This window comes from Sander lucioperca, chromosome 10 (assembly GCF_008315115.2).
Source record: "Sander lucioperca isolate FBNREF2018 chromosome 10, SLUC_FBN_1.2, whole genome shotgun sequence".
NCBI classification, from domain to species: domain Eukaryota; kingdom Metazoa; phylum Chordata; class Actinopteri; order Perciformes; family Percidae; genus Sander; species Sander lucioperca.
The window spans coordinates 25,162,717-25,174,197 of NC_050182.1; the positions used below are offsets into that span (position 1 = coordinate 25,162,717).

Below are 11,481 nucleotides of genomic sequence, written 5' to 3' on the forward strand. Positions count from 1 at the left end.
TAATTATGATACATCATCTAGGCACCATGACTGTCTGTACATAATTTTGTGCCAGTACATCCGGTAGATATTTAATTAATTTAAAAAAAAAAAAAAAGAAAAAAATATATATATTTAATTAATTAGTGAAAATAGACTGCCATCAAATGTTGTACAAATATCCATGGTACAGGCTGAATCCAAATGACTTTGGTGATGCAAGTTTTCATCCATCAGGTCAAACTTGAACTAAGCTGTGGAGTAAAGAGACTCCTGACTTACAACTTTAAAAGACGGAAAGAACTCCTCTCATTACATTTGCTAGGTTTAATCTGTCAACAAAACAACCTCGCAAATTTGTGATTTAAGGTAATGGGCTATATATAAATAAAGTTGACTTGACAGCTAAAATATAAAGACAAAACCCCAGAAGAAACAAAACACATACAGCAATCTATCATCCGTTTACCTTTTATTGTTACACAGTAGTTTACTGGTACCAATGTATCGTGGTTTTCTTTTTGCTACATTTACAGATGATCTATCCATCTTCACCTCACAGTAAACAAAAATAAATAAATACAAAATAAACACATTTTCTGAAAGAAGTGGAATCAGAAACAGAGGCCCAGCTTCAGTAGCATTGTTTCAGTGTTCATTCTTTTGTTTTAATGGAAACATCTGTTGTCCCAACAGTTTTTGGCAACTTTGCACTTCAAGAATACCCAGAAAGTGAAGGCCTACAGACAGTCCATGTGTTGTATAGACGCACTACCATGGAGGTATAAAGTTAGGCCTTTGTCAGTTTGATGAAGAAGAGTAAAAGTTAATCCTAGATCTGTATTTTAAGTACCGACCACTTGCTGTGTCTTTAAAACAAGGTCTGCATGTTCTGATCACAGAGAAAAGACCCCATTCAGCTTCAAACAACATGATCTTTATCAGGTGAACAAATACAGAACATGTTGGTCAGAAACTGCTGTAGCTGGCACTGACCAGGTGGCGGCATTATACAGTACATCTACACAGTTCATGGTTCACCCTTCAGCATATTGCAGTTTGTGAGATCACCAGTAGAGGGTGCTACATAGTATTGGACTATTGTCAGTCAAAGTAACAGCATTTTCTCCAAAATGCTAAAATTGATAAAGTGCAGTAGACAATTCATTTTTACTACCAGCTAAAAAAATGCCAATTCAATAAACTACTAGTAATATGTTCATGAACTGGATGTCAAGCAAATCTATCACTGGACACAAATCTAAACTTGTTACTGATTCATTACATCTCAATAATTTTACTATTATATAATGAATCAAAGCTTTGTTAGTGTTCCTTGTTTTGTTGTCTCTTCATCTCTATCACTGTGGTAGGATAGACAATGTCAGCTTCCTCACACTTCAGGTGGACACTGGGCAGCCAATGAAAATAAAAGAGTGTGAGACTCATTACTGCTTGTGCTTTACCGAGTCTGTTTTACTCCAGAAACCAACAGTGTGGTCAAGAGATAAGCCAAACTAGTAACTAAATATCTTCATTTTTTCCAAAGAAACTATGATTAAGACAATTTACCCTATGCATAAATCAACTTTAATATTAAATGCTATTTTTCAATGTCAACAGGGAACACTAACACTTTTCAAATCAGTGCACTAATATGATCAGGAAAGCATCAGTACCTACGACTGACGCCCTCAGTTTATCAACATGCAGCCCTACAGTAGCTCGTACAAAAATCAGATTTTAACAAAAGATAAAGAATAAATTAAATCATTTCTATGTGTATCATAAACAAATAAGCTAAAATCTATTTACAAAAGTATACATTGTAATGAGCTGCCTTTGTGATTTCTTGAAACTCACTATATATAGCGAGCAGACCAGGCTCTAACAGTTAAATGTCTGACAGCGTTAATACTTGTGAGAGAGACGTCAATGTTCGTCTTGTAGTGTTGAGCAAGAAGGAAATGATTTGTGGCATGCTAGAACATTACATCGGAGAGGACATGATGATCATTGCTCAATATAGTGTTATAAAGAATTTGAAGACAAGCCTACAGTCTGAAGACTAAAGAACATATATATTGTCTCAGTGAGATGAAACAAGCAGCCATCTGGACGGAGAGAAACGGCCCATATGGGTCTTCATTAATTATGCAAGTAAAGCAACCTTTCTGCCTCCAACACCCGACCGTATTTGAAGATCAACAGTTACTTGGCGAACAGTAACGCGTAGCGCCATTTTCCTCACATAACGATGACAGTATCTAAGTGTAGACAGAAGTAATGTGTGTTAAAGCCATTAGAGTACTATATGAAGCAATGGGCACATCTCAGTAATCTGAAATCATTTGCAGCTTTGACTTTAACTGATTCCTCCCTGACCAACGTTAACTGAAAATAAATCTTGTTAGTGTTTGAATAGTGAATTCACATTTTTTTTGACTTCACGCAAACTGAAGCTGCTTGCTACCCTAAATAAGACCATATTCACACTAATGCAGATAGATGTCAAAAAGATATGTAGAAGATTTCGGTCCACACTAGCATTTTCAGATAGTAGCCTAAAAGGCCGGCCGGCGTACATATAGAGAAAAATTAAATGTCTTCTATTATGCATGCACAAGCTGCTTCAGCCCGCAGCCTTACGTATTTCTGCTGAGCAACTGATTTTAAAGATTTGTTTGTGGTTTACAGAGCAAGAATGAGAAAGGAAGGAAGATTCTCAAAAATGAATTAAGGCGCACAGACGTCTGAGATCACAACAATTTTTCACACATTTTCCATATTCGGGTGCTTCAGTTTTGAGAAGTTGGCTAAATGTAGTTGAAGGGCCAAAACAGGAAAAATGTGTTTTTGAAAATCACCAACTTCAGTGTAGATATGGTCTAAGACACATTTCACAGTTCACTTAATTAAGTGCTGAAGGAGAGAGGAATGTGGTGAGAACATGGGACAGACGGTGTGCTCTGGTTGTAGTGCGTCAGGTTGTGTATAACAGCAGTGTAAGAACCAAGATAACAAGAGGCAGCGACAGTGGGTGAGCGGTTCATTCTGAATGTGGCTTTCAAGAGTCTGGTAGACAGGATAGCAAGAGTCCTCATATCAGGCAGAGGATGCGTTTGGGGAACAGGGGGAAAGAGGGGAGACAAAACTTATGAACAGGTAGTAGGGAGCAAAGATGGAACGTCTGTCCAGTGTTGGAAGGAGGGATGAGAAGGACAAAGGAAGACAGCCACAGGGAGAGAATGAAGGGAATACTCTACGGTTGTTCCTCCTTCTTCTTCAGCGATATACGTTTCTTCCTGGCAGCGAGCATTTCGTAGAAGGGGTCAACACTGACAGCAGATCTGTTTAGGTAACAAAGAAACACTATTGAGTGGGGTGGATTATAACATGATACAATTAAAAAAGGCACACGTACCATTCAGACAGCAGTTAGGATTTTGAAATTAGGCCCTTAAACAAGAGGCTACCTTTTGTCTGGCTATAATTTCTCATCTCATCTAGCACTACCCCTGTTTTTCCTGCGACATTATCCAACATTTACATTTACATACTTGATGCTGTGGATCCATTCGTCCTTCTCCTCAGGTGTGGGGGCGGAGATGCGGTACACCATGTGGTTTCCTTCCACTACTCTCCCATCAGCCTCCGTCTTACACGCTTTAATCAGCTGACCACGGTTGTTGGGGATGTACAGCTCAAAGCAGTTCTGTTAAAGAGAAAGGCAAAGAAAATTGGATAAACAATCACAATATACAATAAATTGTGAAATTTACAAATATAATAATTACACTTTTTAAGTGCCTACGATGTTCGGCAAAAATGCAACTTACAGGTTTTCTGGGGTCTTCTACCTCACGGATGCTAAGGTTTTCTAAGGGAATGATACCTCGTGGTTCCTTATCCTGTTAGTGAAACACGCAATCAAAGCAGATTAGGGCTGAAAGAGTTACTGCAACATTCAAATGCCTTTATTGTGTATAATCAGTCCCAATAGATATTTGAGAGTGTAAGAATTAAAGCCACCAATTCCCGCATTATTTCTGCTAAAAATTGCCAAATTGGAGAAAAAAAATGTATATTATTTTCAGTGCCAGCTGTTTTTCACAAAAAAAAAGTCTATCAATTCACAACTAAAATGACAAGCCAGGTTACAGTTGAAATTATCTTGTTCTTAGATGCATAACTAATGACTAGCATTTCAGTACCTGATCAATTGTGTATTCACAGTTTAACTTTTTAAACTGTTTAACTTTTTGGTTAGGTGGGACCCTGGGCCACACTAGAGTCTTCCTGGAATATGTGTTAGTATAGTTTAGTAGGTCTTTGGTCTCTATGTTGTCTCTTGTGACCAGTCTGACTTGTGTCTCTTTTGTTGGTATTGTGCATGAGCAACCAAACCAGTTTGACCTCTGGGGATTTACACAGTTATGCATCCAATCCTGGAGTTACCCAACTTCCTTACAGATACAGTACATAATTGCCAATGGGAATTTCAGAGTTTAGGGATCCTAGGTGCCAAATAAACTTTAAGAAACAATCACAATTTTCCAGGGGCCTTGCAATCCTAAACACTACATTTAATTGTAAGATAACATGACAATGGCACCAATTCTATTGCCTTTTTTCTCTCTCAGAAAAGCTAATGCAAAAACAGGAACAACATCCTGTTGGGACAGTTTAATGCACGAGAAGAATCTACAAGGAGTGCCAATGACAAATTTACTCAAATGTGGTATGTGGACACAAAGACTTACTGTGGTGTATTCGAAGTAATAAAGGCAGTTGTCTGTGAGAATAAACCATCGCCGTTTCCAGGTTTTCACTCGTCCCCCTGAAGCACAAGAACACAGTCATGATGATGAATGAGAGGAGAGGAAAAAGGGATACTATTCTACAATTTCTACATTCTTACAGCTAACTATGTGGCTATTTTTTTAACTACTACAACTGTCAGTACATACCTCCTGAGAAAACAAGCAGCGGCAGTAGAGGGTGGAAATCGCAGGGTAGAAGCAGAGACAAGAGGGGCCGGAGGATTTAGAGGAAGGCAGAGGACAAATAGAGAAAGAGAGAGGCAGACGGGGAGAAGGAAGAGAAAGAGATTATATTAGTGACACAGAGATCTCAGGCCCCGCCATGCAAAAGAAAACAATCAGATTTTTAGATTGTCATGACGCAAGAAAGTAAGTCTCTTGTTCACCATCATGCTATGGCAATGTTCAAATGCCACAACACTGTGAGCTGACAATTCAAGTGGAGGCAGAAAGCCTGCAAGCCTCAGAGACAGGAGGGCAGGTTCATCATAGCACAAAGCCTTAAGGGAGAACAAAGTACACTAGCTTACAGAACATAGCATTTTCTTGAGCAATAATCACTTTCTTTTCTTAATGGAAATCCTCCTGACATCTGTAACATTGGCATAACAAGGCCACTGTTAAAGCCAACATGTAGAGTAGAAGTACTACACAATAAAGCAGAAAGGCCTCAAGGGCATCATCTCACCAAGTTTGAGAAGCCAGCCCTCTCTGTCCGGGTTGAAGAAGGTGTGTGTCAGGTCGTTGCCGTCGTCCTCTGGGATCTTGAAGGGCTCATTTTTAATGCTATCGTAGAGATTCTGGAGTAACACATACAATAGTAAAATAAGCTCAACTAAGAATCTCTTTACTGGGGGTCATCAACTGCCACTTAGCCATCTCAAAAGAAAAACAACAGAGTTCATCGTACTCTGAGCAGGTCCTCGGGCAGGTCTCCTCCCTCGTTGATGCCTCGGTTCATCGAGATGAAACGGTCAAAACCAGGTTTGTCCCTCACATTTGGGTTGTGGAGGCTTGTGTTCAGCATTATGATGGCAAATGACAGCACGTAACATGTGTCTGTGAACAGTAGAAACATGCATGAGAATGCAGCAGCGCTGAGTTTTGTTCGGCACAAACAAAAAATTAATTAATAACGAAACATCACAAATCAAAAACCCTGATTCAAAAATGCTACTTTCTACCAGGGGCGTAGGACTGGGGTGGGGGGGAAGGGGACTGAGTGTACAGGGCCCTAATGTGAGGAGGGCCCACAAAGATACTAGAATGAATAGCTGTGCACTGCAGGGAGGGGCCCATAGAGAACGCCTACGTAAAAGGTCCAGAATGTTGTGCTACACCCCTGCTTTCTACCACCATCCTAGCCTGGGAAAACCCTGACGAACTTCCGGCAAATTTGAGATTTGCTCTGCAAGTCAGTCTGGCCAAGACCCCATTCAAGCCCATTTCCAATTTTTCCAAATCGAGGCACCAATCACAACCGTTGAGGCAGGCTTTACACGACGACAACAGCGTAGCGACAGCAAGCAGCTTCTTGTTTACATTCAACATGACGGCCACCGAAGCGCAGCAACCCGTTGATGCTGCTGCTACGTCACCCGGATCGTTGGTCTGATTGGTTGAAGGACTATCTAATTGCGCCCAGAGGCATTTGAGCGGCGTCCGTTGGTGACGCCCCTTTGGAAATGGGCTGTGAATGAACCTTGCCCAGACCCACTCTCAGTTACAACTGAGAAGGGTCTGGTGTCAACCAGGCTACCACCATCCCTCTCTCGGACAAAAAGTCTGGCAATGCTGCACCTCATCTCAAACAATTTAAGGAAATAACTAATGAAAACAAACAAAAAACACAAAAGGCTTTTACTGAAAAGCTATTTTTATGAATTGGCAAACTCTGCGGGCTTCAATATCTGATCATTTCTGGTAAAGGGTTCGTTGTTTGTGTGAGTGCCAAACTTCTGGAAAGTTCCCCTTCCTGTGATCCATCATAGAAAAATAAAGCTTGATTTAAGGAGACAGCTCCGAACCACACACAGAAGTCAAAACATCCTACATTAGGTTGGTAACAGATGACCCTGTTGATGACAACAGATGAGCAGTGTAACGTGTTTGTGTTTACCAGTGCTCTGGAAGACGCCGGGGTTGCAGTGGCAGTATCTCTGAGCAAAGGCCTCCATCATTCTGTCAATCTTCTGGGCTTCACCAGGCAAACGGAAACTCCACAGGAATTGTCTGCAAAAGGTTAAACAGGTCGAGGTTTCAGTCAAGTTAGAGAGAACAAATTTGGCAATCAAGGCAGAGTTATACAGTCACTACTGCTATCTTGCATATTTTTTCCTCCCTAACCTGAAGTGACAATGAGAGTGGGACTTCCCATTGTGGATACGGTTTGTTTACCAGAGAATGCCAGGACACTATTCAAGAGGTTTTGTCCTTGGTTCAAAACAAAACATAACAAAAAGCACCTGAGGGCCTGGACAAGGTTGAGATCAGTAAACTCATGGAGGTCAACGAAAGCCTGAAGAACTTTGATGTTGAAGTCGTCCCTGCAGAACAGCAACAGAGAGATGACAGTTCAAAATGGTTAATACAAAAGAAGAAAAGGGACAGGTTACAGGTACAGATATTTCGAGACCAAGCACCTTTCTCCAAGGTAATCTCCAATAGCAGTCTTGTTGAGGCCCTCTCCTTTATAGAGGAACTGAGCAATGTCCTCTGAAGTGTGTCTGAGCAGCTCATTTTCCACCAGAAACACAATGCCCTGCAGAGAGGGGAAAGAGTCCGTCAACACACAGCTAAGACAGAGTAAAGAAAAAGTAGACATGTACAAGTATTGAAGAGTTTAACCTTTTTGGGGTCCATGTTGAATTTCTTCCTTCCCATTGCCACATGCCTACTTTTCTGGAGAGTTTTACTGCAGAGAGCAAAAATGTAAAATATAAGAAAGAATATATTTTGGGGCATTCACATCATGTATCCTTATCAATAATTCCAACAGCTCAGACTTTTTTATTCTATTTGACTGTCAAAAGCAGAAATAACATCACTTTGGGCAATACATTGTAAAAAAACTATACTTGTTAAATGACCATTCAAAGAAACAATATCCATCAATGGCAACACTACAATGTCAAGTAAAGATCCACAACACTGTTATGTGCTAAAATATGAGGCATTAAAAAGATGAACATGAATGAAAAGATCTGAGAAAACTCTGGAAAAAAAAAAAAAAAAAAATCTGACATGTTTTTAAAAGCAGTTAAACTGCAGCTGAATATGGTGATGTGAGCAAACACCAGCGTGAGTGCTAGGCTGTGTTTGTTTGATTATGTCCACAACAGTAAGAAAAGCTTTCAAGTCACAGTGGGAGGATGACAAGTTCCAAACCAAATGAATGCGGGCGATAACTCATGAAAAATGCAACATATTACAGTGAACAAAGTGATAAAGTTGACTTACTGCAAGTGATAATTAATTGGGAAATGGTGAATAAAATTCTGTGCATATTGTGGCAATCGAGAATCCCATCTTCTGTCATTTTGGCTGTGCAAAAAACGCCAAGTCCGATATTGTTTTGAGTATTGTAGCAATATTACTGTGCATGTTCTTCTTACCTGCCCTCTGTGCTCGTCTCCAGTCCCTCCACCTCCAAAATTGCCTCTCTTAATTCCTCTCTGAGCCTCTGGATCTCCTGCAGCAGGACGCCCTTCCTCCTGCGGATGTCCTCCAGCTCAGAGCGCTCCTCTGGGCTCAGGTCTACTGGGACTGTAAGGGAAGAGAAGAAGAATGACTCCATTACTGCTGCAGATATAACAAATGGCAACTGTGCCCTACCAACCTAAGGGAGACTGTGTCTTTATTAGTAACATGAAAAGCCATCAAGTACAACTATTTTGAGAAATGCATTGTAACTCAAATTGGGTATCCTAACAATATCTTACAATGGGTATTCATTATATAAATATCTTACCAATTGTAAGATATTGATAGTTTATGGCAGCGGCCTGGGTCCGAATCCGACCCATGGCTCTCTCTCTCTCTCTCTCTCTCTCTCTCTCTCTCTCTCTCTACCATCTAATAAAAAAGGCATAAAAGTGGGGTAGTAAGAGTAGTAACTGAAGTTAGCAAAGGCACTGATAGTTGCCTTAATTACTGATAAGTCCTTGTCTAATTGGCTTTTAATTTTAAATCAAAGTTACACTTCTAATACTACACCTCACTTTTAAACTTTTTGTTCTTTTCTTGTGCCTCCTACCCTTTACCTTCCCTATTCCCTCATCTCCTTATCTGTGTAATACTGAAAATCAGCAGGCTCCTGATCTATCACTTCAATATAATGCATGACAGCATTAACTTGTTGCTGACCACTAACTGCTGACTGGCTGCGTTGTGACACTCCACTAATAAAGCAAACAAACAAACAATTCACGGACTCAACAGACTCCAACATAAACAGAGACACAAGGCCACAGTAAAACTCAAGAGTCAGACAGCCAGGTTTAATTTTTACAACATTTCTCCAACAAATACACTTGAATGAGAAACATCTAGTTTGGTTGTAATAGCCAATTCAATCCCTTCACTGGTAAAACACCCAGATTATTTTAAAGCTTGGTTAACCAAAATACAATTAATATTTTTTTCATGGCATGAAAAACGTGACAAAAGCAATTCTATCAACACAGTTTTAAGGGATGTAGCTAAAGATTACATTCAAATGGAGGGCTGGGTGATATATTATCGAGATCATAATAATCAGGTACTTCTCAGGAATTTCTGCTATTGTAAAATCATATTTTATAGTATTACCTAGTTTTTTTTTTTGTGGTTTTGAAGTTATTTGTCAAAACTTGACTCTACCTGTTGGGCTAGCATATCAAATTATGTTATGAGGCTATATATGAGGCTATACTACATATTAGAAACACAGTAATGTATAAAGCAATACAAAATTACAGAACAACTATAGTCTCTCTAACTGTTTAACAAAAACATAAGTTTAAGGTGGGCTGTATTACAGGGTTATCTTAGACTTTAGCTAGGTGTAACGTTAGGAGTGTAGCGTCTAAGCCCCACGAGATCGTCACATTTTCGGTGTTGATGTATTTTATCCAAACCACCCAGATCTAGAGCACAGAGTAGCAGCTTGTGATCAGCAACAACCAAAGCCTCCCAGACCGGCGTGTTTAGTCTGCAAAACAAACAGCTGCTAAAACACCACCAACCACGCCCACAGTCTGGATCAACTACACGGTTTGGCGTATACTACAGCAGCCAGGCTACTGATAATAACAGGAGGTGGACGGTTTCAACAGTATAAGGAATGCCTTATTTTAACAAGCTCTTGTGGTCAGGGTGTTAAATGCCCACTGGCGTTGGCTCCGCGCACACAGTGAAACAATCAATATTTAGTTGGCGTCAGGCTAAGCTAATGCATCTTTGAGTCTTATTTTAACCAGAATGTGGTTTAGCTACATGTACACCCATACTTTTCGGAAAAGACGGCAAAAGGTATATAGTCAATCATTTTCATGTAGCTATGTTTAACGGAATGATCACTGTGTCATACCTGAGAAAATAAACTGAGCCACTAGCTACAACTAGCCACAGTTAGCTAGCTAGCGGTAGCCTATGCAAATAGATAATTAGTAACGTTAAGCCCACTTACTGTAGTCCAGGTCATCCATTTTTGGCGCTTTATTTTTAGGCATAAATATTTCAGAGTCGACTGTCATTCAATATCAGAAAACTAGGGATATATGTGTATATATATCCTCAAACCTAAAGGGAAAAAAAATAGACAACCCCTGGTGTCGAAATGTTGGGCCGGAGACAAAGAAGGTGGCGACACCGGAAGCGGTGTCTGACTTTCGAGTAGTCTACTTCCGGTCAATTGTTTTTCAAGATACAATCACTTTTATATATATATATATATATATATATATATATATATATGCTGTTCACAAACATTTCTCACTCTACTTTGAGCAGAGGTGGAATGTAACTAGTACATTTACTCAAGACTGTAAGTAGCCTACAGATTTGAGGTACTTGTACTTTACTTGAGTCTTTTCATACCACTTTCTACTTCTACTCCACTACATTTCAGAGGGAAAATGGTACTTTTACTCCACTACATTCATCTGACAGCTTTAATTACTAGTTACTTTACAAATTAAGATTTTTGCACACAAAACACATAGTTAATAAAATACGACGTTTTATTTAAAATTAAACTACCCAACAATATATAAGACTACAAGTACAGCTGAAATGATTAGTCGATTAGACTTTTTTTTACTTTTACTAATTAAGTAAAGGCTCTGAATACTTCTTCAACCACTGACTTTGAGTTAGAGGGCTACAGATTTCTAAATACATTTGAACAGTACACTTTTACATTTTGTAAGTAACACTGACATGTCTGAATGTTTGTAGCTGCACAGGGGCACTAAGAAGTATGTCCCTGTGTCAGTGAGTCAGTGGGGGTCCAGGGCCTTGTTGTTGAGGCTGACTGCAGAGGGGAAGTAACTGTTTTGATGGTGTGAGGTTTTGGTCCTGATGGACAGGCAGCCTCCTGCCAGAGAGGAGGGGTTCAAACAGTTTGTGTCCGTGGTGAGTGGGATCGGCTACAACCTTTCCTGCCCGCCTCGGCATCCTGGAGGCTGCAGACTGGAGA

The 11,481-nt window shown here is 39.9% G+C and overlaps 1 protein-coding gene across 1 annotated transcript; it reads right to left on the minus strand.

Moving 5' to 3' along the window:
• Nucleotides 1-434: 434 nt before the first annotated feature.
• On the minus strand, nucleotides 435-10,674 carry si:dkey-283b15.4 (cytohesin-2). Its single transcript, XM_031299424.2, has 12 exons — nucleotides 10,471-10,674; nucleotides 8,417-8,567; nucleotides 7,650-7,716; nucleotides 7,445-7,563; nucleotides 7,268-7,348; nucleotides 6,922-7,034; nucleotides 5,713-5,861; nucleotides 5,491-5,602; nucleotides 4,743-4,819; nucleotides 3,819-3,890; nucleotides 3,540-3,694; nucleotides 435-3,329 (listed from the first exon to the last, which is right to left on the minus strand). The coding sequence occupies exons 1-12, from the start codon at nucleotides 10,535-10,537 to the stop codon at nucleotides 3,242-3,244; spliced, it is 1,251 nt and encodes a 416-aa protein (XP_031155284.1). The 5' UTR covers nucleotides 10,538-10,674; the 3' UTR covers nucleotides 435-3,241.
• Nucleotides 10,675-11,481: the final 807 nt, after the last annotated feature.